Source organism: Helicoverpa zea, chromosome 14, assembly GCF_022581195.2.
Source record: "Helicoverpa zea isolate HzStark_Cry1AcR chromosome 14, ilHelZeax1.1, whole genome shotgun sequence".
Lineage (NCBI taxonomy): Eukaryota > Metazoa > Arthropoda > Insecta > Lepidoptera > Noctuidae > Helicoverpa > Helicoverpa zea.
In genome coordinates this window covers 4,634,407-4,658,575 of record NC_061465.1, presented here as the reverse complement: position 1 = coordinate 4,658,575, position 24,169 = coordinate 4,634,407, and the positions used below count along the sequence as shown (strand labels likewise).

General features: G+C 37.9%; 2 protein-coding genes and 1 non-coding gene across 5 annotated transcripts in view; 1 reads left to right on the top strand and 2 right to left on the bottom strand.

Annotated features, from left to right (window-relative positions):
* On the top strand, positions 1-6,179 carry LOC124636583. 2 transcript variants are annotated; one of them, XM_047172738.1, is made up of 9 exons: positions 1-1,279; positions 1,363-1,883; positions 1,960-2,304; positions 2,556-2,697; positions 3,697-3,835; positions 4,113-4,221; positions 4,533-4,657; positions 5,157-5,274; positions 5,997-6,179. In XM_047172738.1, exons 1-8 carry the CDS (start codon positions 654-656, stop codon positions 5,229-5,231), a joined length of 2,082 nt encoding a protein of 693 aa, XP_047028694.1. In that variant the 5' UTR covers positions 1-653; the 3' UTR covers positions 5,232-5,274; positions 5,997-6,179. The 2 variants fall into 2 exon arrangements, with proteins under 2 accessions (XP_047028694.1, XP_047028693.1); XM_047172737.1 differs by having other exon boundaries at positions 3-1,279; positions 5,128-5,274.
* LOC124636582 (40S ribosomal protein S19a) overlaps positions 5,299-24,169 on the bottom strand; it is a 40,638-nt gene continuing 21,767 nt past the window's right edge. Inside the window, exons 12-31 of one of the 2 annotated variants that reach the window (XM_047172736.1) lie at positions 22,416-22,679; positions 20,815-22,339; positions 18,881-19,079; positions 17,126-17,250; positions 15,834-16,061; positions 15,393-15,720; positions 14,874-15,094; positions 14,120-14,293; positions 13,715-13,881; positions 13,251-13,366; positions 11,881-12,104; positions 11,358-11,595; positions 10,651-10,923; positions 9,846-9,981; positions 9,402-9,507; positions 8,742-8,867; positions 8,235-8,368; positions 7,549-7,760; positions 6,633-6,833; positions 5,299-6,090 (exon numbers count right to left, since the gene is read on the bottom strand). In XM_047172736.1, the coding sequence (XP_047028692.1) occupies positions 6,029-6,090; positions 6,633-6,833; positions 7,549-7,760; positions 8,235-8,368; positions 8,742-8,867; positions 9,402-9,507; positions 9,846-9,981; positions 10,651-10,923; positions 11,358-11,595; positions 11,881-12,104; positions 13,251-13,366; positions 13,715-13,881; positions 14,120-14,293; positions 14,874-15,094; positions 15,393-15,720; positions 15,834-16,061; positions 17,126-17,250; positions 18,881-19,079; positions 20,815-22,339; positions 22,416-22,679 (5,059 nt within the window). In that variant the 3' untranslated portion in view covers positions 5,299-6,028. The remainder of the gene's footprint in view (positions 6,091-6,632; positions 6,834-7,548; positions 7,761-8,234; positions 8,369-8,741; positions 8,868-9,401; positions 9,508-9,845; positions 9,982-10,650; positions 10,924-11,357; positions 11,596-11,880; positions 12,105-13,250; positions 13,367-13,714; positions 13,882-14,119; positions 14,294-14,873; positions 15,095-15,392; positions 15,721-15,833; positions 16,062-17,125; positions 17,251-18,880; positions 19,080-20,814; positions 22,340-22,415; positions 22,680-24,169) is intronic. The other variant, XM_047172734.1, reaches the window with a different exon arrangement.
* Positions 16,588-16,704, bottom strand: Trnal-caa. Its single transcript has 2 exons — positions 16,667-16,704; positions 16,588-16,632 (listed from the first exon to the last, which is right to left on the bottom strand). It is a non-coding gene; the product is annotated as a tRNA-Leu (tRNA).

The window sequence follows — 24,169 nt, the reverse complement described above, 5'->3', positions numbered from 1 at the left end:
AAATAGAAGGTATCTGAATTAGTGGGTATGGACTGTAACTGTGATAACTTCATGCTTCTTCCTCAATGATGATGGGATGCTAATAATACGTACCTACGAATATTTAGTTACAACCACCACACCTAAATATTTTCTTGATTGCTACGACATTCAGCAGGTTTTCTTCTGCAATTCGGGGTCAGGATTTGAGAGTCGTCAATTACATAGATATACTATAAAGTTACAAGCGTCTATATAATTTCGCAGTTGATAAAATATGGCAGTTAGATAAAAATGAATCGTGAAATTCAGTTAGTGTTTCTGTGAGTACCTATGATCTATAATCTATATACTACCTATCAATCAATAATAATTTTAAAATCGCTTAAAGGTTCAAAATAAAATCGCAAATTGTTATCGACATACGAGACGAACTACATTGCCTACTTAACTGTAGAGATACCAAAACAAAAGCTGGTCAGTTCAGTGCTCGACATAAAATTACAGTCACAGGACGTGCGCGGGAACAGAGCGTGTAGCCAACGCGAATAACATAATTGTAGTCGAATAATAGACCAGTGCATTATAACGAAATCACGCGACAACATTGCAACAAGTGCAACATCCTGCATTTGAACTAAATTATCTAACAAACGAGCACCTATTCCAAAACGATGCAGGTGCAATATCTCTTTTATTTCTTTCTAATAAAATTCTCTTTTGCCCAAATAAACGGCGAGTTCTGGTGGTTAAACGATAAACTAGCCAGCTTTCAGAGTGTGCGACCACCGCCACCTACGTTTGAAAATTTGAGTGAGTTTGATACGGATGAAAGTGCGAGAATTGTATTTAGAGATAACAAACCAGACAGTGAAGTAGAATTTTCGGAGAGTATAAGTATCAGTAATAGTGAACCTGAAAGAGCCTCTAAAGAAATAGTTAATCACAACATTATAAAGTGGCCAGAAGAAGAAAAGAAAGTTTATTTTAGTAATGTAAACAGTAACAGTATTACAGAATCTGGAGAGGAACGAACTGACTCGCCTGAGATTGGTGACAAATTCACATTTAGATTTCCTGATGGCGATAATTTTATATGGAAAGATTTATTTAATTCTACAACTGTTTCACCCACTACTACGAGTGAAAACAATACTGAAAATATAAATAATGGGAGCATTCTGTACAATGATAAAATATCATTTAATATGAATTACCGAGAGAAACAGTCTGAAAGTATTTGCACATTTATAAAAAGAGCCGAATGCAGTCAGCGTAACGGAGTCGTTTTAGATATCAAGTAAGTTCGACAATCAATATAAATATAATTCTCGAAGTATATTTTTCAATAGAATTTCCTTTTTTTATATCTATAATTTTCAGAGCAGCAAGCAAAATCAACAATAACCAATACAAAATATGTTGTGTGCTTCCGTTAGAAAATAAAAACCAGGAACAATCAAAAATAATATTCCCGGACACCTCAAGAAAAATAAAGCGACCCAAAAGATCGAACAAGGAAAATTATGCTCAAAAGCAAAGAGACATTTTGCTTCAACGTAGATATGCACAACAAAGCCACAAATCAAAGCCTACACAGACAAAGATTTCTACTCCTGACTACGATTACGACGACCCATATTGGAATGTAAAAAATTTGAAACACCAAAACAATCAGAAACAAGAACCGAACACAAGATATGATTATATAGATGATTATGTTGAAGATTATGTAGTTGAAGTACCAAAACCGGGACTCACTGGATTATATTCGGATCATGGACAAAGTCGTCCTGATTGGACTTTCTTCAATAAAAATAAAGGTTCAGTATATGGAAGCGATGAGGATTATGACGATAATGACAGTGGCCAGTTCGGATACTCTACTATTGATCCTAGACTCGGCAAGTCTTCAAACTAGATTTACCTCTCTAAAAATCAAACTAATACACTTATTAACTATTAATATCCTTGTTACAGGAACTGACAAGAAATCTAAACGCGGGAAGCCATTAAAATTATCGACCGCATCAGACGAATCGAACTACAAAGCAGAAAGTCAAACTATTAGCTATCAGTCCAACCCAGACTTCAATGTTTTACAAGATTTTAAACTCCTTAATTTAATGAGAAACAAAAGTAAGCCGCGACCATTTGTAGCGAGAACAACAACAACGGAAAGCTTTGCAGAGGATGATAGCAAGGAATCATTAGTTAATGGACCCTTTGAAGCGAGTTCTGAAATTAATAATAGTGATTTTGAAGACCTTCAAGTATTTCATGGTTGTGGAAAGACATCAAAGACTTTGAATTCAAAAAATAAAGGTGAGCATTTTGACCTAGATTGAATATAAGAAAGTTGTCTTCATTTATCTTTATTTAGTCAACTTCTATGAAAGGAAATTGCCGTCTGCATTAATAACTTTGGATTGTTAAAATATCTTCGGAAATATTTAACGAGGTCTAAATTAAGATAATATTAATAACTTAGTGTGGTTGGAGAAGACTGTTTCTTGGGCTTTCTTGAAACCACAATTAATTTATTGGGGCTTAACTTTCAATCTCTATCTTACAAGGCAAGCAGATAGGTGACACAGAGAACGGCTCGCACCCCTGGCTGGCACTAGTGGTACCGACACATAAGCTGAACGTTGTGCAATGCTACGCCACGCTCATTCATCCCCAAGCTGCCGTCACTGCAGCAGATTGCGTGCATAGGTGAGCTGGTCCACTCAAGTTTCTTTCGAAGATATCTTCGTCCCTTAGTAAAACATTTAGCTATCATTTAACAGCTTTGGCAGGCGTTACGGGTAATCAGAAGCCAATAAGTCGGACAACCAGTCTTACCAATGGTTATTGGGTTGCCCAGGTAACTGGGTAGAGGAAGTCAAACTAAGTATGAAAATCTGTACTTTAGGTTCATATATCACATCTATTCGCCTATGTAAAATCCACGCTTACGCGGTGTCCTGCATGAACGACGAACGCGACGCGACGCGATGCTGCTAACGCGACGAACGTGATCAACTCAACGGCATTCCCCACATGCGGCCTATGTGACAGTCTGCGGCGAGACGCGACGTAACGCGAACTTGTTTTGAGGGCGACCAGATGCGACACCACGAACTATTCAGAAGCGTTGATCGCCGCAGTGCGTGAATAAAGATTGTTGTGGGACAAAAAACATAAACATTATAGAAATCGTTTATTAAGTACAAAGAACTTGAAAGAATGTTGCTGTCTGTACTTTAAATATGAACTTTCAAGCAAAATTGTACTGTACTTCTACATGATTTGAGAAGTAATGACCAAAATCACGTAGGACATTTGTGGCGTATAGCATCGCGTCGCATTACGTCGCGTCGTGTTGCGTCGCATCGCGTCGCGTTCGTCGCTCACGCAGGACACCGCGTTACGTTATACAAATGATTCGTGGAAGTTTGGTATCTCTGTCAAAGAGACCAAAGTCCACGACCTTTCAGTATTTACTTGGAATTGGGATTTAAACCCTTGTAGCCACAATTTGTACTTTTGCAATAACAGGTATAATCCTTTTTCCTTATTAGGTAATAATATAAATTGATGCTATACGCGAGCTTGCAAAGGTATTTATTTATTTATTACGAAATGGTGTTTAGTCATGCCCCTGTACTAATTATAGCAATCACTATAATTGTAGTCAGGGGTCATGAGTAACCCTTGTATTCACGTTACCAGGAGCTCCCCCGGGGACGTGACACTAATCGTCGGACTTTGGAACCTCAATGAGAGATCGCGGTCAAGAAGCCGAGTCATTTCCTACCGCTTGCATCCCCAATATAAGCATGGGGGATTGAACAACAACTTGGCGTTTTTGGTGAGTCACTTTTGCTGTCGGGGTCTCTGATTTCGTGTACATGACGCCCTAAAATTGGGACCAGTAAATTAATGTGATAAGCTGTGAAATTCTGCTGTAGGTACTATAATGGCTAAAACCAGTGTCACTTTCCTCCTGCTTCACCCTAAAACCAAAGGACACGTTTTGACTTTGGAAACTTCATTCAATCAATATTATTTTGTTAACTCTCAAAACAAACTTAATTTTAGTTATTTATTAGATACCTATGTATTTGCTTACACGTATTTATTTTCAGCACTGGAAGCGACCGTTTAGACTTGGGACCAATATTCATCCGGCGTGTTTAGCTGATCCGCGATTGGGAGATGAATGCCTGTTCATCGGATGGGGAGGATTTGATCAAGGTTGGTAACTCCTAATATATTTTCATTTTATTTTTTGTGATAGGTAATAATCAGAGGTGATTCATTGATAACATGACACCGCACTGAAGGTCAGGGTGGACAAAAGTCGGAAAATGTGTAACCAGCCTTCCCAAAGCATGTCGTGCTGTACGGGTTCAGGAGGTCAGAAAAGCAGTCGTTCCATCGAAATACCATCTGCATCCGGTCGGATGTTAGCCACCAACACAGCCGGGAAATGCTAGACAGATGAAATGATGATCAAGAAAAAAATTTTGAGACACACTATAATAAGGCCTCTCTTCTGTCCTTAGCCATGCGTCCAAAGTCTCGGTGGCAACGTGCATCACTTCATACTTGCAACGGACGACTATCGCTCAATGGGATCAACGTGCCGAAAGAAGCATTGTGCGCATCTGTGCAGGCCCGCAGTACGGTGGTAAGTAACAACTCATAACAAGCATTTATAACTCCAAAGAGTTATTAATTAACCCTTATGTACCTTACTACTCCGCACAAGTTTGCTGGCAACATTAACGTCCCTTTATTCTTTTTGAATACATACGTTCAAAGTCAAATGTTTTTATTTCAAATAGGCCTATTGCAGGCTACTACGAAACGTCACATTAGTTGCACAGTTCCAAAAAGTTGGTGTCATGGAGAAGAGCGGGCAAGAAGCTCCATTGACACTCTTTCTTTCTCTCTAAATGATAGAGGTAATTAAATAAGAACTACCTTCAGACTTTTACGTAATCAATCGTGTATTATTTATCTAGCAAGGTTTTCAATACTCAATGATATTTTTTAGTATAGGACCCAAATAGGATCGTTCTGCACAAACCTGGGCCCAACACCTCCCAAGCAATTTAATGAATCTGCACAGGAATGTCATAACTATTCGTTTCACAGACTGGTATAGGCGGTTCGTTGATTTGCAGCATGCACGGACGTCAAGCGGCGGTAGCGATCGCCGTGTCTCGGGACAGTACGCTCGTTCTACTGCCCATACATGAATGGGCCATGCGGGCTATTGCAGTATTAAAGGACTAATATAAGGTAAAGGAAAATAAAACAATAACGGACTTTTAAACATTTATTATCTTTAAATGTTCACAGTTTACATAATACATGAGCCCAGCCATATAACGATAACTTAACAATTTCACAAGACTGGTCAATAAGATGACGCGGCACTAAACTTGTATAGGAACTAAAGTAAAAAACATTACACAAACACATTGGGAATGTCGAGATCCACGATAATGTAACAACAGTTCAGCATAGATGTTAATATCTCTTTATGTTGTACTTCTATTCTTTGGTGCCGATTATATGAAATGAGAATTGTTCATGTCGCCTACGATTCCGTATCTCCGGAAACTTATAACTTATGTCTTTACGTAGATTATAAACATAATTTAACAAGTCTTACCATTTACAGCCCGTCGGTTACGCTGCGGACATTCCGGCACACTCTGTCATTGACACTAATTCGGCTAAAAAGGTGTTCAAGGAATGTTCGCAGCTACTTTAAAACTAAAATAATATAAATTGCTTCTGAATAACATAATAATACTCGGGGCGTTATGAAGTAAAAAATTAAAAATATACATATCGATGTGTTAGATCGATGTCCCTATGCACTGCAGTTGTAATATAACGATAATAAAATAAATTCGACTATTGTAACTAATTCAATTTTACAACCACAAGCAGACTACAATTTGTCTTAAGATGTGAGTTTTTTTTTTTATGAAAAAATAAATACTATGTTTTAGACAAGATCACGGTTACATCACAAGTTGGGTGCTCACGCGATCACGAGCGGCTCGTCGTCTGAAAACCCGTGGATCGGAGGCACGTCGTCGTCATCTGAAGCAAATAATGGTTATTTTTAGCACTTTTCTTTAGCTGTAAGTTTGATTTGATTTAAATAATAAAGTTTTACATTCACTATATAATATAGTATTTCTTTTAAATATCAAGAGATTCGATTTTGACAGACTACATACTTAAGTAATTTAATTAAAAATTTTTCGATTTCGAAGACGCGGTTATCGTCATTTGCCACATTATGTAATTAAAAAGGGTGACACCAATAGCATCTGTCGAACATTTAGTAGGATTTATTTATTTATTTAAATCAGGCATCTAAGGTTCATATTATAACATTAAATTATATCCTAATACATATTTCATATAAATAACTTAAAACTTAATGCAGACGAAGTGTCGGCGTCGTGTTATGCTGCGAGGTGTTGCGTAGCCTTCCTCGGAACCTCCGATAGACGATACTCTTCGGCCAAAACTCTTCTTTGAGGAAGGTCTCGATGTGATGAGTCGGAACTCGCACCATGAACGAATTGAAGTTCGTATTGTGGTGAAAGGTGACAACTAGAAGTATGTGTACATACCGTGGTCGCCAATGATGGCCTGTCCGCGGCGGCTGTCGTAGCGCGGCGTGTGCGCGGTGAAGCGCAGGAACGAGCGCGCCAGGCGGCGGTGGCGCAGCAGCACGTGCAGCAGGGCTCCGCCAAGTACTGCACACGCTAACAGGGCTCCGCCCCAGCCCCACCACATCGCACGCAGTGGCGACGGACCTTCCAGCTCCGACGCTGCACATATTGGGGAATAGGTTAATCATTAACCGCGTAATGATTAAACGAGCAGCCTCGAGAGGCAAATCCTCAGTACCTACGTCAAAACGTGCCTCGCCCGAGGCAAACGCACGTGCTGACTCGCCCGCGCGTACCGCAGCCCGAGCCGAGCGTTGTCGGTTTTGCTCAAAGGTGCCTCAGTATTTGCCGCGCTCACTCAAGACGGTAACGTTTTGCCTCAAGTTGCATTGAGCGTCAATGATCATGGTGGCTCAGCCTTGCCGCCCGAGGCAGCTTCGGATTAAAAAAACTTACAAACCGAGGCCACCTCGCGCGGCATGCTTAGTGCGGCAAATGTCCGAGGCTGGCTCGCAAAGCCGCTCTCTTGGTCAATACGCGTTTACACAAGTAAATATAGTAGCTGATAAATGACCTCGAAGCCGACCCCAACATAGTAGGGAAAAGGCTCGGGAGATGATGATAAAATGGCCTAGAAAAGTTGCCTCCTGTACAATAACAAAAAAGCATGTTAGAAAAACAATCAAAGAATTCATTTCCTTTCCAGCCAATCTTTACCGTAACATTTTTAGAGTGTTATATAAGTTAAATATTAATGGGTCATATCATAGTCACCTGATTATAAAAGTTGAAATAAAAAAGACAGTCCACACTGCTTTCACTACTACTTTTCAAAACCTGATCAATTTTCTTTTTAAACATTATTGCTGCTTACCTTCCATAGTCAAAGTATGCACTTCACTAAGATCGCTGTAATACCCCTCCGGGGTGACAGTCCTGACGCCGACGTACAGAGGCCCCGTCACCCCCTCGGGCGACGCCATCAAGCAGGGTGACATCTCCGCCTTCATCGTGCGCATATCTTCAGTGGGGTGTAGCAAGTCTTCTGGGATTTCCTTCTCAGAGACTATCACTTCGTATTCGTTCCTGGCGGATAAAAAATATTTTTTTATATATTTTCAAAATAAATTAATAGTAATTTTAGGGCTAGGAAATACTGAAATAAAAATCAAAGACAATTAATAATGGTGTCAAGACTTTCATTAGCTAAATGCCCATACAAAGCTGCTCCCGCTGTCACAAATTATTTCTCAAACTAAATATAAATGATTTTTTTAGACAACCTTGGCAACATCAAAAAGCCACCGATTATCGACGTAAATGATTTAAATCCTATTCGATTTTATTCGAATCGATATTTATAACGAATAGGATTTTGACATCGATATTTGAATGCTTCTAAGGTCAAACTATTTTACAGGAGCGAACCATAGATAATATAAAGACAAGGGTATATGTTTCATATTATTACAATTCTTTGTTTTCTTTTTTATGTTACGCTGCTGTTGATGGGCTTGCATAAAAAATAATACATAAAATGAAGTATAATTGTGTACTGACTTATGCGGCTGGCCGGCGTCCCAGCTGACCATGACGTGTCCGTTGGGCGACAGCCACGCCAGCACGCCGCTGGGCGGCTGCAGGCGCTGACCTCGCACCTGCGTGCACTGAAGCGCTGCGTCTTCTACGTTCACCTGTCACCACAAATTTTTAGATAAGTTCGTACTAAAATTAAAGGCAGCTGAAAAAATCCGAGCTAAAGAGTCGCTGTGCTGAAAAAGTATACAACTTTTTCGAAGTTGGTTGCGAGTCGCCATTCAACTATATTATAGTGTGTTTATTCTAGCCGTAAGTCATCCGAAAAATCAAAACAAATAAAATTTGTCATTACTATAACATACATGAAGAATTAAAACATGGTGATTCTGAATTCTTTGACAACAAAAATAACTGTTTTAGTTTTCCCATAACTTAGACAGATTTATTCAGACGATTTATATGCTACTTTTTAAGAGACACGAATGAAACCCCTAAGAACAGTAAATACATAATAAATGAAACACTCACATGGACACAGATATTGTATCGTCCACCGACGGGCACATTGACAATGACGTGCGAATAGCTTGACGATTTCGACGGCACCAATTCGTAGTGGCTCTCCTTGTTATTCGTCAGTTCGGTTATGTCCAGCTAGAAAGAGAAAAATTGCATTAGACTATATGAATTTCATTCTGGGGATACGTTATTAATTAGGGGTACATAAGGGTAGTATGTACAGAGGCGTATATAGTGAAGTTCATATAACAGTTTATGGAGGAGTGCACAGGGAGAGTACATAAGAGGAAAAGTGGTATACAAGAGGACAAATAGAAAACAGCATATAGGGGAGTACATAGGGGTAGTAGAGAAGATATAAGGGAGTGCTTAGCATAAAATGAAGTGTGACAAGTAAATTGAGTTATTGATATGCCTACTGTGCCCACTACGGCAGATCCGCTACTGTGTAAAATAAATAAAACTATATTTATGAAAATGAGTCCCTATATCCCGTGCTCACGCCATCACTCGTGAACGGCTGGACTGATTAATCTAAAAAATGAGACGTAAGGTTGTTTAGACCAGGGAGAATGACATGGGATAGTTTTCGCCACCATTCGGTTACGGAAAGCAGTTTTTTCGGGACGCGGGTGAAGAAGAAGCTGGTACAATATATTTAAATCTTACCAAATACGTGGCTGCTTTGCTCAGAGCGTTGCAATTGGCGTCCCATAGGATCTTCATTTCTGCTTTGTCCTCGTCATATTCTACGCGCAAGTTCTTCACTGGAGCCCTGAGTAACATAACGAAAGTACCTTTTGTAATGGACATAAAGACATGTTTCATTATCTTATGTGGTTTTAACATTTCCAATGAGCAATGAATGAATGAAGAATGAATTAAGACAGTCTGTCACAATTTGACTCGATGTATTTTAAAAAAATGTATAACTGGCGTACTTTTTAGATAGATTGTTGCATAGGTCTCGGATAATAATCACAAGTACAGACAATATCTGGCAGAAATAACAAGTAGACTATATCTGGCAGATATCATTAACTATCAGATAGCTAACTGACACTTTTTCAGTAACCAGTGAAACTGACCATAAATCTATTTATCTGCACTCACTTATCATTCTCCCTGGTGATGATCTCGACGAACTTGGCGAGCGGTCCGCCTCGCAGCCCCACGGTGAACACGTAGCTCTCACACGCGTGCAAGCCTTCTATTAGGACGCTCGTGTTCTTTGTTATAATGCGGGTGTCTGTACAAGAAAAATATTTGGTTTAAAGTCTAAACAGATGGGAGGTACCGCGGCCTTGGTACATAAAAAGAAGGAACATGGTCGGTTTTAGTTAGTAGGAGTCTAAAGGTGAGTAGTAGAACATAATAAATTATTTATTTATTTATACTTCCTCACGCTGCACCCACAGTGAAAACATGATGATTTTACATAAAAAAGAGATATTAAGGATAAATAACACGATTCTAAGTTAAGGGCCTAAGCTCTTTTTACTGAGACAAAAAAAAACTTTAAAATTTGTAGATAATAATATACCCTCATTTTAACCGACAACAATCCCTTATTCGTGCTTACGAATATGTTTACTCTTTAGAATCCCCTAAAACTAGCATTTAATAGAGACTAGTTGTAACCACCTTTAAACTATAAATAGCCACTACACTAAGCATCAAACACCTGAAAATGTTTATTTCCTTTTGCGAGCGGGCGTTTTGAGGGCTGTCTTTTGTGAATTTGACCTTCAAAAAGTGCTGATTTTTAGTCTACTTTGAATAAATGACTTTTTATCTTTATCTTTCACGTCACCCTTCCATATTCAACAAAGTTCACCTCGAGTAATAAAGGAGACATAAAATATTGCATAAAACTCAAGTCTCCAAATATCGCAGTTCAAAACACGACAGAACTTACCATTCGACATCTCCCCAGGATTAGTTCTATGTATCATATTAGTGTAATGCACTTCATATTCCAACTCCTTATTCTTGTACCGATCACCAGCGGGCGGTCCCCATACAACTTGTACAGACGTTTTCTTCTCTTTGGACAAAATGGCGGTAAAGTTGAGAGTTTCGTCTTTGGTTCCGGCCGTTCGTAGTGGGATGGTGAATGGATCGCCAAATACGTTGTTCTTGTAAGCTTTTATGTCGATGTATGTTAATACGCCAGGGGGTAGGTTGGTAACTGAAAGAAAAAGTGATGAGTTTGATGAGTTATTTAAAGTCTGCTGGCATTTTGTTTGACATAATAGTACATAAATACTAATTTCTATATCACGTATGAATATAGATAGACATACGCGATATGACAAGTGGATACTCGTAGTACTCCATAGTACATTTTTTTTTTATTTAATTTGATAGGATCGAAAACGCCACATGCCACGCAAGACAAATTAAACAAAATATGTCCTAATTTTTTTCAAAACAAACTTAATTAACTAAACTAACTTAACTTTAAAATTAATAATAATAATCTTCAAATCATTTAGAACACTACTAGCTGTAGTACGGGAGACAATAAACGTTTATTCTATTCTATTCTACTACTTTTAAACGCATAAGGTGGGTACCTCTTTTTTCAGCAAATTTCTAATACAAAAAAAAAACACTACTTACGCGTAATATTAGTCGCTTTAGTAGTAACAGGCTCGCGTATAGCATATTCGGGAGGCAACCTCATCCTGACGATGTACCCATCGACGTTGCGTATCTGATGCCACTCGAGTCTGACCGCGGTCGCATTCAGTGTCGTCATACTGGCATTCACGAGGTCATCCACATCGTTAGCCGGGTCGAACGTTATGTTCATCACTTGAGATGATTTTGAAGTAAAAGCACCGTTTGAAGCTGTCACCTGTGAACGTAAAATGGTAAGTTTTTATAAGTATTTTGTGTCTTCTAGAGCTTCTAAATAGGGTTTTGTAATGTATGACATTGGTACGAAATAAATATGAAGCAGTAGAGAGCAAGTACGACGGCATGGACAGTCATGCCATTTTCTATTAAGGCATATACAAGATGTAGGCTGACCATTTATGTGTACCAAAAATTAATTAAATAATATAGGATACGTAGTTGCCTACATATGAATTGATGCGCCCCTACAATATGCGCGTCATTACTTCCGACAAGAACTTACCCAGAAGGAATAATTATTAAAGGGTTCGAAGAATCCGGTGACATCGACGGACAGGGTCTTATTACCGTTCGCCGGTATGATCTTGTCGACGGGGGGGAGTGGTGGGGCGTAGTACAGAGTGTAGTAGCGTATGTTTCCGCGCGGTTGTTCCGGACGGTCCCAAACTATGTTGATGCGGCGACCGATCAGCTGTCTCACGCTTAGCCGAATTGGTGGGGATGGTTCTAGAAAATATTATTGTATAAATGTAAGTATGTAACACTGATACAATTCTTATTGCTTATCACGGTCTGGTTGTTTCAGTTTTAAGATATGGAGTTGTTTTTTGGGGTAATTGTAGTGAGAGAGAAAGGATTTTCAGAGCCCAAAAATATTGTCTTAGATCAATGACTGGAATAAATTCAACTGACAGCTGTGTCCCTATGTTTAAGTCTCTCAATTTACTTACTTTTCCATCAATCTACATCTTAGAAATGGCATTGTTTGTAAAGGGTAATATGAGTTTGTTTTGTTCAAGGATAGATCACTCGACAAGATCGACATTAATAAGATCACAATATAAAAATCTTTTATATACAGGTCAATTTAAAACAGCACTGCTAAAAAAGAGTATAATGCATATGGGTCCAGTGGTATACAATAAAATACCTGACAGTATAAAAAACTGTACATTAGAATTATTTAAAAAGAAACTAAAAAAATTGCTGATTGAAAAATGTTATTATACAATAGATGATTTTTTGAACGACGAATGTATATGATTATTTATAAAAAAAAATAATTTCTTCATGACTCCCAATTGTACTATTTATATTAGTCATGTTTTTTTATTTTAATCTTACCATCGTTTTTGTTTTTTTTTTTATTTGTATTATTTTATTATTGACATTGTACCATCGTTTTTGTTTTTTATTGTATTATTTTATTATTGACATTGTATTTCTTAACTATATATTGAACTTTTGAACTTTACATTTGAATTTTGGACAATATTTTTAGCACAATTTGATTTAAGACAAATAATTGCATTTTTTTAAATTATATTTTATAAAATTTTGCATGCCTCATGGTAGAATGTACTGGACTCTACTTTCACTTAACACCATATTTTTGTACCTACATTCATAGCAAATAAATAATTTCATTTCATTTCATTTCATTTCATTAAGTTAAACTAACAAATGGTTAAAGAAATACTGAGGAGTACTGGAAAAAAAAAATGCTATTGGTATTTTGTATAACACCATCAGGTAGCCAGCTTATAAGGCTTGTTACGACTTGTAAATATAGTTTTTTAACTATCCTCTTTAAAATTCATTTTTTTAGATAACACAGCCTAAAACGAAGAATAGAAAGATGTTGTAACTTACCCCCTTCCCCAGTGGTAGTGTTAACATATTTCAATGAGGGATAAGTTTTATTCGACTTGCTGTCTCGTATGTAGAAGGTAACATTGTAATTCGTGTAAGGCTCCAAGTCTGTAAACCTATCAACAAAAAAAAAGTGTGTTACCACGAAATTCATTTTTTTATATCACTTTGACTCACAAAGTTGGATACTAATGCAGTACAGTATTTGAGTAGGCTCTTGTGTAAAAATAAACAGTCGTGATATGACTTTCTATTTAACTAACGTAACTTTTACAACTCAGGTCAAAAAATAAATATCGCTACAAATCTACAATTGTGAAATTAATTAAATCATTAAGTATTTAAAACACATGAACAAACAAACAAACGAACGTCTGGTTCCCTTGTTTGGTACATATTTGTGTAAAAACTCCTTTAGTGAACTGCCTAGTCAAATGGAGTCCTAGTAGTAATTATTATCTTACCTATAAATACTGTCATTAGTCCAAGTCTTGTTGGACCAGACTCCGTCGCTGACTTTAGCTATGGACGGCAAGAAGCTATAGAGTACCGTCTTCTGTTGAGCCATCCAGCATGATATGAGGAAACTCGTCGAGTTTATCGAAGACTGGTCTACTCCGATGCTTAGGAACTAGAAGTTAAAGTTAATAATAATAATATTAGAAGTTGATACATCAGGTATATTCGAAAATAGTTTGTAACACAAAAATACTGCTACATATTTAGTATTCAGCAAGGTAATTTATGTAAGACAACGTACTCTGAACTATATTTGCGTTACATATCTACTTAAAGCAAATCATCACAGTCGATTTTGAACCATACCCCAAGCACATAAGACACATTTCCGTAACACAAGTTTGACTCACTCGACTCACTTGATACATATGGGTGTTTTCAGTAGCCGCGTTGGTGCAGTTGAGTTCATCAGTACCATCGTAACAGTCTTGTCGGCCATTGCAGACGCCTAACAGTGATACGCAGTTTGTACCATCGTCACACATGAGGTAGCTTCGCGGACATTCCACTGTTGGTTTGTGGCTCTGGAAAGACGTTTGTAGTTTTTGAAGGTATTCAAGGTTTAAACCGCGCGTTAAACGAACGAAAAGACAAGGGAAAATAGGCGCTTTTTAAACAAGTTCTTGTTTACGATTGATAAATAGTACTAGTGAACCGCCCCGGTTTCGCACGGGGTGTATCCCCATTTAATGGATGTTATTATACATATAAATCTTCCTCTTCAATCTATCTATTTAAAAAAAAAACCGCATCAAATCACGGGATCACAATCGGGACACAGGGACATAGGGATACAGGACAGAAATCAAGGGGTATTGGGTTGCCGGGGTTGAGGAGGTCAGAGAGTCGCTCCTTGTAAAACACTGGTACTCAGTTGCATCCGGTTAGACATGGAAGTCGACATCTACTTACATGGTTGAAGGGCTGAAAGGGGGGCGTTTTGGGGGTGCTGTCTTTTTGTATTATTTGACGTGAAAAAGTGCTAAAAACTAGCCTATTTTCAATAAACGTTTTTTACTTTGACTTTGACTTTGTTGGAAAAAAAGGCTGGGAAAATGATGGAGACAAAAAAGCGACTTTGTTTTATACTACGTAGATATTTACCGAGGTCCCAGGACAGTTCATCTCATCGCTCTTGTCTTCACAGTCGAAGTGTCCGTCGCAGATCTGCTCGGTGCGCACGCAGGCGCTGCCGTCGCGGCACGGCGTCTCCACGAGCCCACAGCGCGGAGGTATGGCGCCGCGTGCTGGGCAGTCACGCTCGTCAGACCCGTCCAGGCAGTCTACTGCGCCGTCGCAGGCCCATTGTAACGGTATGCATAGACCTGAAGGACGTATTCGGACGTACATAAGACTCCTAATCGTCTGTATTGGTATAGAAGTAGATTGATATAAAGAAGTTAATGACATTCACAGTTTACGACTTTTAGCATGTAAGTAGGACCACTGGAACACCTACAATGAGACTGACTCCCGGACTCGGAGATATTTAATGGTTACTTAAGCTACTCCTCAGTGACGGATTGTCAATGAAATCCTTCACTAAGGAGTGACTTAAGTCATCATTAAATGTCGCTGAGTACAAGGGTTAGACATCATTAACACACGGATCGTAACACTTACCAGGGGCACAAGTGAAATCGTTCTTCCCACACTTTCTGGTAATAGGCGTATGATGCTCGGGCGTGACCGGTCTTAGTTCGGGCATGCCACACCCGATCTCATCGGACCGGTCATCTTCTCCGCAATCGTTGACGCCATCGCATCTCCACCAGTCGGGCAAACACTGGCCATTGTCACACTTGAACATCCAATCCAAACAGGCCCCGTTGCTAGGGAAGTTAGGCTTATCTGTCCCGGGGATAGGGAGCAATTTCGAATGATTGGTGTTGGTGCAGTTTTTCTCATCTGAATGGTGATCATCGCCGCAGTCGTTCTCGCCGTCGCATACCTACGAAGAAAAACGCTTTTAAAATTTGTCAAATATTTTCACAAAGCATTATTTTTATGTTGCAGTACTACTAGAATAACGACAGACAAAAGCATAAAAAGACTGCAACTTACCCAAGACTTGAAGATACATTTGCCACTGGGACACCTAAACATGGTCGGAGCACAAGTGGAGTCCTTACAATGTTCCTCGCTCTCATCTTCTCCGTTGTCACAATCTTTCTCCCCGTCACAGACCCAGGAGTTGGGAATGCAAGGGTGAGCGTCGTGAGTACTATCGTTGGTGCAAGCGAAACCGTTGCCGGAACAACTCTCTATAATGTCTGGACGCTTTGTTTGAACCTGTCGAATTTTGATTTTGCTTTACATTTTTTTAGCTCTTGAAGGGGTTTGCCAATCATGAAGAGTAGTATGAACCCTAATGATACGACTTATAGTATTGTCCAGAACATGTTTTACGTCGCGTCGGTCACTCTTCGTAATAATATTGCAATTAAATGAAATAAAAAATGATAAGCAATGAGATGAAATAAATTCGTTTATTATTATGCAAGTTTGACATTACATATTGTCATCACATAACGACTGTACGCGTTCCAGAAGGACTTTTTTGTAGACTAAAAACACTCAAACGCGCCACACAGTACTTATGTCATAACTTACTGCTAGCGTACATGACAATGAATTATATTAACATAAAATAATGTGCTTATTACTAAAAATAAATGCACAAGTGTAAGTACACATGTATAAAAAACTAAAATAATCAAAGTATAAAATGTCTTAAGTACTGCTAAGTTATCTTAAGTTCACAATTAGCATGACGAAATTTTCACAAAAAAAAACTCACAAACATGTCCAAAAAGTTTGTCAGAAGTGGGATTCGAACCCACGCCCTCAGAGAGGACCAGAACAACTCGCACTCACGTTCAGTGAGCAAGGTGTACCTTGAGTCTGGCGCCTTAGACCGCTCGGCCATCCTGACGTGTACGTCATGCGGCGAAATTACGATACACTATCTCTCGAGTTTTTTTTTTACAACTTCACTGAACAGAGAATTGAGTAGTATTTTTAAATGCACTATGTTGGATAAATATACATAACGTTTAAAAGATATTTAGAACATAATCATAAAACCACAGTTTATTTTCATACGAGCATGAAGTATGTGATAATGATGATTATGATGATTGACTTATTTAAAAATCCTACTTAAGTCTTTGCCAAACTTTTTGTAGTCAGTGAACAACGTACAAGACGCTGCGAACAAAACATTATTGGATATCTGCTGGTAGCAAAGGTATCCGAAGGGATTGAGCCTCATGCGCGTCCCTGTGCTCGGAATTTAGCTGCGAGCCGTCATTAAGTTTGGCGGCAACTATACTCTTGTTGTCTAAAGCACTTACCGTGCAATTCCTCTCATCAGATCCGTCTCTACAATCGTCATCTCCGTCGCAAACCCATCGCTTCTCGATACAATGTCCGTTGTCGCATTGGAACTTATTCTCTGTGCAGTTACGGGGCCCACAATCTGAAAGACATTCAAGATTTATTTATAATATTACTCGCCTCATCATGCAGTTTCACTTACATCTATTGGGAATTATTCCAGAAAAAAAGTATATACTAGTCTGTAGACTTTCCCGTTAAATAAGCTATCTAACATTAAAAGAATTATAGAAATCGGGCCACTTGTGCCAGATATGCGGGTCCAAGCAAACAAACTCTTCAGTCTTAATATAAGTATAGATAATATTGCGGGGGTTAATATGGGTATGATTATAGATAATTATAATGTTAGAGTATACCTATTTAATTGATATTTCATGTTTTATCATACAAAATGTATCTACGTCACGTACCTGAATAGGCATGATGACAAATTTTTAAATACCTTTGTATGATGTAGGTATACGTCTATTTTATATGAAAAATTATTAATTTTAAGAAAATGCGAAGTTTTTTTATCAAATAATTGCATTTTTCTCTGTCCACTTTGAATCCGGCGCGAAAACGCTTGTCAGTGTCATGTCGTCACTTGTGACGTCACGACTGAAATTACAAGACGCAAGTAAACAACGCTCGTGCAATAATTAAGTTTTTTGTGTTATTAAATATGAATTCGAAAGTGCATAGGTGTTGTGGGGTCCCCCAGTGTAAGAACACATCCAAAACAACTCCTGATAAGTTATTTGTGTACGTTCCTCACAATAAAAAAATACGAAACAAGTGGCTTAAACTTGCAAGGCGAGATTCAAAAGCAATATTGCCCAGGGTACAACTTTATTTTTGTGAAGATCACTTTGATGTAAGTTATTACATAGTTCTCTAGATTCTAACATAGAAGTTTTTTTAATTAAACTAATACACTTACATGGAAGTTTTTTTTAATTAAACTAGTATACTTACATGGAAGTTTTAACATTTCTAAATTCAGCTGAACAAAAATCTTTATTTGATGCCAAAAACTCTCCCAGCATTATGATATCAATTCTAGGCAAATTAGCGCTGTTTGCCGTGATAAATCCGGGCTCCATAACTCGTGTTATACACAATTAATTAAATAAAAACAAAGATCGCAGTGGAAGTTCACAATAACGAAATGTGACGTTCGCGCGCTTTCGCGCGAGTTGTTTTCAGAGATGACGTCACGAGCTCTGATTGGTGTTCAAGATATCATGGCGGATTGCCTTATTTCGTAATTTTGTTTTATAAAAATACATATTAATCACATTATTAATAAAGAAAACAATGCGCGTTTTATATTCCAAGCTTCAAGTTTAATTTAATAAATATATTATTTTAATGATTTTTGATTACTGTCATCATGCCTATTACAGGCTTGATATTAGAGTGTAGCGTAGCGTGAATCATTGTGTACTAATGTCAATATACTTGGAATTGTGATTTTTTATTACCCAGGAAAGTTAGTTAATTATTATTTTTTTTGTTAATATGCTTAGGTCCACTTTAGCAGTTCTTAATTTAAAAGACACACTTCGGAATTACCACACAAGTTGTCATAAGGAAAAAAATACTATGCTGAAAACCGGTTAATTCAAGCCAAACGCGAGATAATAGCTTACAAACAGGTTCACATAGAGGTCAAACTGAAAACCTCCTTTAACGTCATCGTTTAAAAAAAGAAAAACAATACGAACCTTTTTCGTCGCTCTTGTCAGCGCAATCGATATCGTCGTCGCACCTCCAATGAGGTAGGTAGCACCGCGAGTTGTCGCACATAATCATGGGAGGTACGCACATACAGCCGACTTCATCAGACGTATCTCCACAGTCGTTGTTGCCGTCACATCGCGAAAATGATGATACGCATTTACCGTTCTTGCACATGAATTGGTCCTGAAGAATTAAGAATAAAATTCATCATCATCTGGCTAGCCTTTATCTAGTATGTTGGTTTCGATTTCCAGTCTAAGGCAGCTTAACCATAAAACTACTAAAAAGTTAGGTATACTACTAAAAAGTTAGGTACTATTTAGCTTAGTCGACGTTAAATTGTTTAAACAAAGGATCATGACCATCAACGGTACTGGTTTTTCTCATGCATCAAGATAAAAATTATATTACAATTATTTTCTTGATTTTTGAAGTTTTAGAATGTCAATTTTGTATAGGGGTTTATTTTGAAAACTTAATAAGTTATGAAATTGCTCTGCTAAAATGAATTACTTACTGCCGGCTTTTCTTACGTTAAAGTGTTGCCATAATCAAAATAAGTAAATATATTGACGACAACTCTAATCGATTTTTTTTTTGTATACGATAACAAATTAATATAAATGTAAAGTCATTGGAAAGGTAAATTGCGGGGTTTTTTATAATAAAGCGAGATGATACTACTGTGGTGTGAAATAATTAGTAGTCGTAGTCGTATTATTTTGCTTTCAAAACTTTTTAAAGCAATTTCACTTTGTTGGCTAATGATACATAATGAATGATTGCATAGTTTTTTTTTTTATCTTGCTTCGTTTTGATATAAATCGAACCTTTTTATTAAATTAATGTTTATAGAACTAAATCGTCGAGTAATCGATTTTCATTTAGAATCTCAAGTGGCAACATTGGTGTTGATGTCTCAAATTGAATTGTCATTGTCAAAAAGTCCAATGTCAATGCGAATCTTCTTCGAATCTTGCGAATCTTGCAATCTCTTTGAATTCTATTGTTTTTTTTTACAGCTCTCCTTTTTTGTATTTGTAACTGTTTTAACAGGAAATATAAAGGCAAGATACTTATTTATTTTAGTCTCTATTCCATCAGATATGCTAATTAATCTGCTCTCCAAAGTATGACCTATAAACTTACCTCTATACACGACGGATATTTCTATTTTGAGGTTAAGTTACGTTTTCTAAAAAACCTTGGAAATGCGGGTTTTGATTCTAAAATGGTTATTTGGTTTAATTTATAAACCATCTAAAACAACTTTCGTATTGACGCAACTCTGTACCGTGGTCCATATTGTCGTGGTCATTCTCCTTTCGATGCAGTTTGCAGATCACGAAAAATGATGTCTTATTTAGCTTACAACTCAGCTCAGTTGAGTTAACTGACATTTTTATTTAATTTTAGTTTTGATGAAATATTTGTTAAGTTGGTCAATCAAATATAAGCCGACCCCAACATGGTTGGGAAAAAGGCTCGAAGGATGAGGATGGTAAATCAAATATAAGGTAAATGTTAAGACTAAAAATAGGTACTTTCTATTTTTATTATTCGCATTTTCTTTTGTTTACAAATGATAAATCACGTTAATCCTTATTTAGATATCAGTTTTACTAGATCACGTAATCGCCTTACGTATGACGTGGGACATTGATAGCAAAGATAACACTTCATAACAAAGGCATACTCATAAAGTATGTAAATTAACTGAAATAATAGAAAGTCGGGAGAACTCTTAAATAAGCAAATGTCCCCGAACACTACATAACAACTACATTTAAGAGTTATGCAATCAATCGCTCCTGGTCTTGCCTTATGGTATTTCATTGTTTTCTAAGAGGATCTTTTGCTGGAGTATTATTAGATAAAATGATAAAAGTTTATAATATTACGGTGTTACACTACTTACCAGTCCACAAGTAGACACTGCAGTTTCCGGGCAGGTCATGTTAGCGTACGGCTCAGTGTTGTTACTGCACATACATTTGCCATGATTCATCACCAACCCATCGGGACAGAGGCAGCTGAAGGTATTGCCCGGCCCTCCCAAACATATCGCATCGCAACTCGTATTCTTGTACGAACACGCGTTACTGCCGTGCTGAACAAAATGTGCGAACACTTTCAAGTCCATTAAACCGACGAACGAGTCATTAATCGTCATTACATTCGATCCAGAATCTTTGTCAGCCACAAATATCGATTTAACCTTCCAATCGTCCCAATACATCTTGTCTTTCAATACTGCGACGGCGAAGGGATGCGTCACTCTGCCATCATTCCACATGATTCTCCTGAAGTATCTGCCGTTTAAGTCGGAGCTGGCGATGTAATCCTCCATGGCGTCCACCCAGTATATTCTCTCGGCCATTTGATCGATCGTTATCCCATTAGGCCACTTAACGATTGGTTTGCCGAACAATTTCTTCACGTCGGTACCGTCAAGATTTGACCTCGATACTGACGGATTGTTCCTATCCCAGTCGGTCCAGAACAGGTAACCTGCTTTAGGATGTACAGCAATACCTCGTGGTCTCGATAGAACAGTCGAGTCTAGAATCGTGACCCTCATTCTGATATCTCCTGTCATATCAGTTCTGACCGCTTCAATCTTTCTCCTCAATCCATCAACGAAGAATAGAACGTTAGAAATCCAATCAAACGCCATACCTTCAATACTAGCCAAGTCTCTGTCAACAATAACTTCTTCAGCTGTACCGTTGTTAAAGCATTGACGACTGATCTTGTCCAATTCTATGTCAGCCCAATATATGCAGTTGTTCTTCATGTCAAATTCGATAGCTACTATATTCCTTTCATTGACTACGGGGTAAATTGTGGTATTGTCAAACAAATCTATACGGGCGATCTTAGTGCCCAAAGCTACCAATAAGAACTCAGTTGGCTCTTCAATAGGGCAAGGGATCATATCTGGGACATAAGATAAGTACCCGGAGACCGTGCACACATCGCCGTCAATTTTCCTATAACCCTTAGTGCGCTTGTAGAAGTGTCCCGGTTGGCAATCAGCGGGAATGGCGTAAGGGTCATATTTGGATGATTTATTATGAATGCATTCGTTGCCGGCTAGCATGAATCCGAAATCACATTCAAAATCTCGGCGACTACATTCGCAAGTCTCTTTCTTGAAGGGTCTGTCGTAATCTATTCCGTTGTAGCAGTTAGTATGGGCTACGCGTCGCTGGAATGTATTCCTTGTGCCGAGCACACAAGACACTGAGGAGTTGGGAGGCGACGGCGACCAGTACTTGTAGTCTTCGTCACCACAGTTACGAGCGAAAGTGTTTCTCAGGTCTATCGTGATTATAATCCACTGATGCTGCTCATTCGCCGACCCAAACATAGTAAACGTCGTGGTATTCTCTCCAGGCTCGGTCATCAGCCCGTAGATCCGCAGGTCATCGGCATTGAACCTACAAATTATCATTGTTAGTAACGGCAAATAAATTAATTAAATAATGATAACATAAAATGCAACAAATGACTCACTGATAAGAGTTCCATTCGATGCCTTCGTTTGTGGAATATAATATCTTTCTGGTTTCGCCGCGAGATTTGAAATACTTGACGGCTACGAGGACGCCGCCGTGGTCTCCGTAGTTAAAGAAGTAATAGTCTTTGAGTATCCTCTTCCACGTGAGGCCGGCGTCCCTACTGATGTACACTCCGGGAATACCTTTGAGAGATTTTCCAACAACGCCAGTTGCCATTATGATGCCTGGAGCCGATTTCGAGCTCATAATACTTGCTGACCTAGAATAGAAAATGTTTTATGACACTTCCGTTCTATAAGATGCGCGACAGCAGATCTATTCCACTCTAAAGGAGGGACTTTAGTACTATCAAAGATAAAACAATGATCTAACACCAATGCCCCACAAATCTAACACCATGCTAAAAAACAAAGTCGTTCATTTAAACTAGTTCTACTGTGCTCTACTGACACACTAATAAACATTAAACTGAAATATTTTATTGTTATTGACAAATGGGTGAAGAAAATCTTAATGAATTCAACATAATATCACAACAATAAAAATCATATATAAAAATGAAGTTTAAATACGAGTAACTTAATATGATGTCCGTGCAGTGCAAAATAAAATAAAAGCAAAATGTTAAAGTACTATAATTCACTCGTATTTTCTTGAGAGTTTACCTCACACCATTCGCAACCACATTTCCTGGTGGGCTGCAAGTAATTTAAACTTTATCAGCATTTTTTATATAAAAAAAAAAACACAATTAGTCAATTATTAATTGGTTAATTTGATACTTCATGACCGACAAATTAATCCATTCCCCATACTGTTCGTTTAACACAATTATGTTTATCAATTTCTATAGTGACCTTGTAACAGTACCTATCAATTAGTCATGTATGTTTTATTTTTTAGTTAATCTGGTTTTAGTTAGCAACAAAGTACATTACTAACAGTTGAATTTCAGTTTTGTTATGACTAATACAACACTGTCTGTTAGATTAAAATGCAAGTACAACCCGTGCCGATAAAGAATGGGATTAGAAATCGCGACAGCTGTATTTACCTCTCGCTCATACACTATAGCACATGAGCGAGAGTTGAATACAGCTGTCGCGATTTCTAATCCCATTCTTTATCGGCACGCGTTGTACATGTATTCAAATGCAATAAGTATGTAGTTAAGTCTTTGTAATGTAGGTATTATTCGATTTATCATTGTTTATGCATTAAACAATAAACTTATAGTAACTATACTTCGGCCGTTCAGAGAATGCGTTCCTGACACCTATCAGTTAGTCACGACTAGTGATGGGCACAACATAACACTGAGTTCGTTACCGTTCCTTCAAAATGAACCGCCGCATTATTTTAAGATTATTTTCGTTTTAAATTGGCGGAATCATTTGTTTTATATTTTAGTTATTTAAGTGGAAACCAAAAAAAGGTAATATTCATATAATAAAATTGTTTTATTTATTCTTTGTTACAAGTACATTGAATTGAATGTGCGAACAGAATATTAATCAGACTCCGATTTGCTTGAGGAGGTGGTGTCTTCATCATCATCTTCGCCTACATGTATAATTATATTATTATCAATAACAGAATCAATCCTGATATCTCGGTCTAACAAAAGCCGGGTAATCAAATAAAAACAGATCGAAAACACTTGAAAAACGTGGTCTATGCGCACGAAACGACAACGGACGACTGTTTTAGCGTCACAAAATGGCGGCCCATAACGCCATTTGGGGTTAC

What these genes read in the sequence shown, in the direction of transcription:
- LOC124636583 (XM_047172737.1), top strand. Translation starts at nt 654, where the DNA reads ATGCAGGTGCAATATCTCTTTTATTTCTTTCTAATAAAATTCTCTTTT. An exon ending in ACAACAACTTGGCGTTTTTG is followed by an intron (nt 3,836 to 4,112) that starts GTGAGTCACTTT and finishes ATTTATTTTCAG; the next exon opens with CACTGGAAGCGACCGTTTAG. An exon ending in ATGGGGAGGATTTGATCAAG is followed by an intron (nt 4,222 to 4,532) that starts GTTGGTAACTCC and finishes TTCTGTCCTTAG; the next exon opens with CCATGCGTCCAAAGTCTCGG.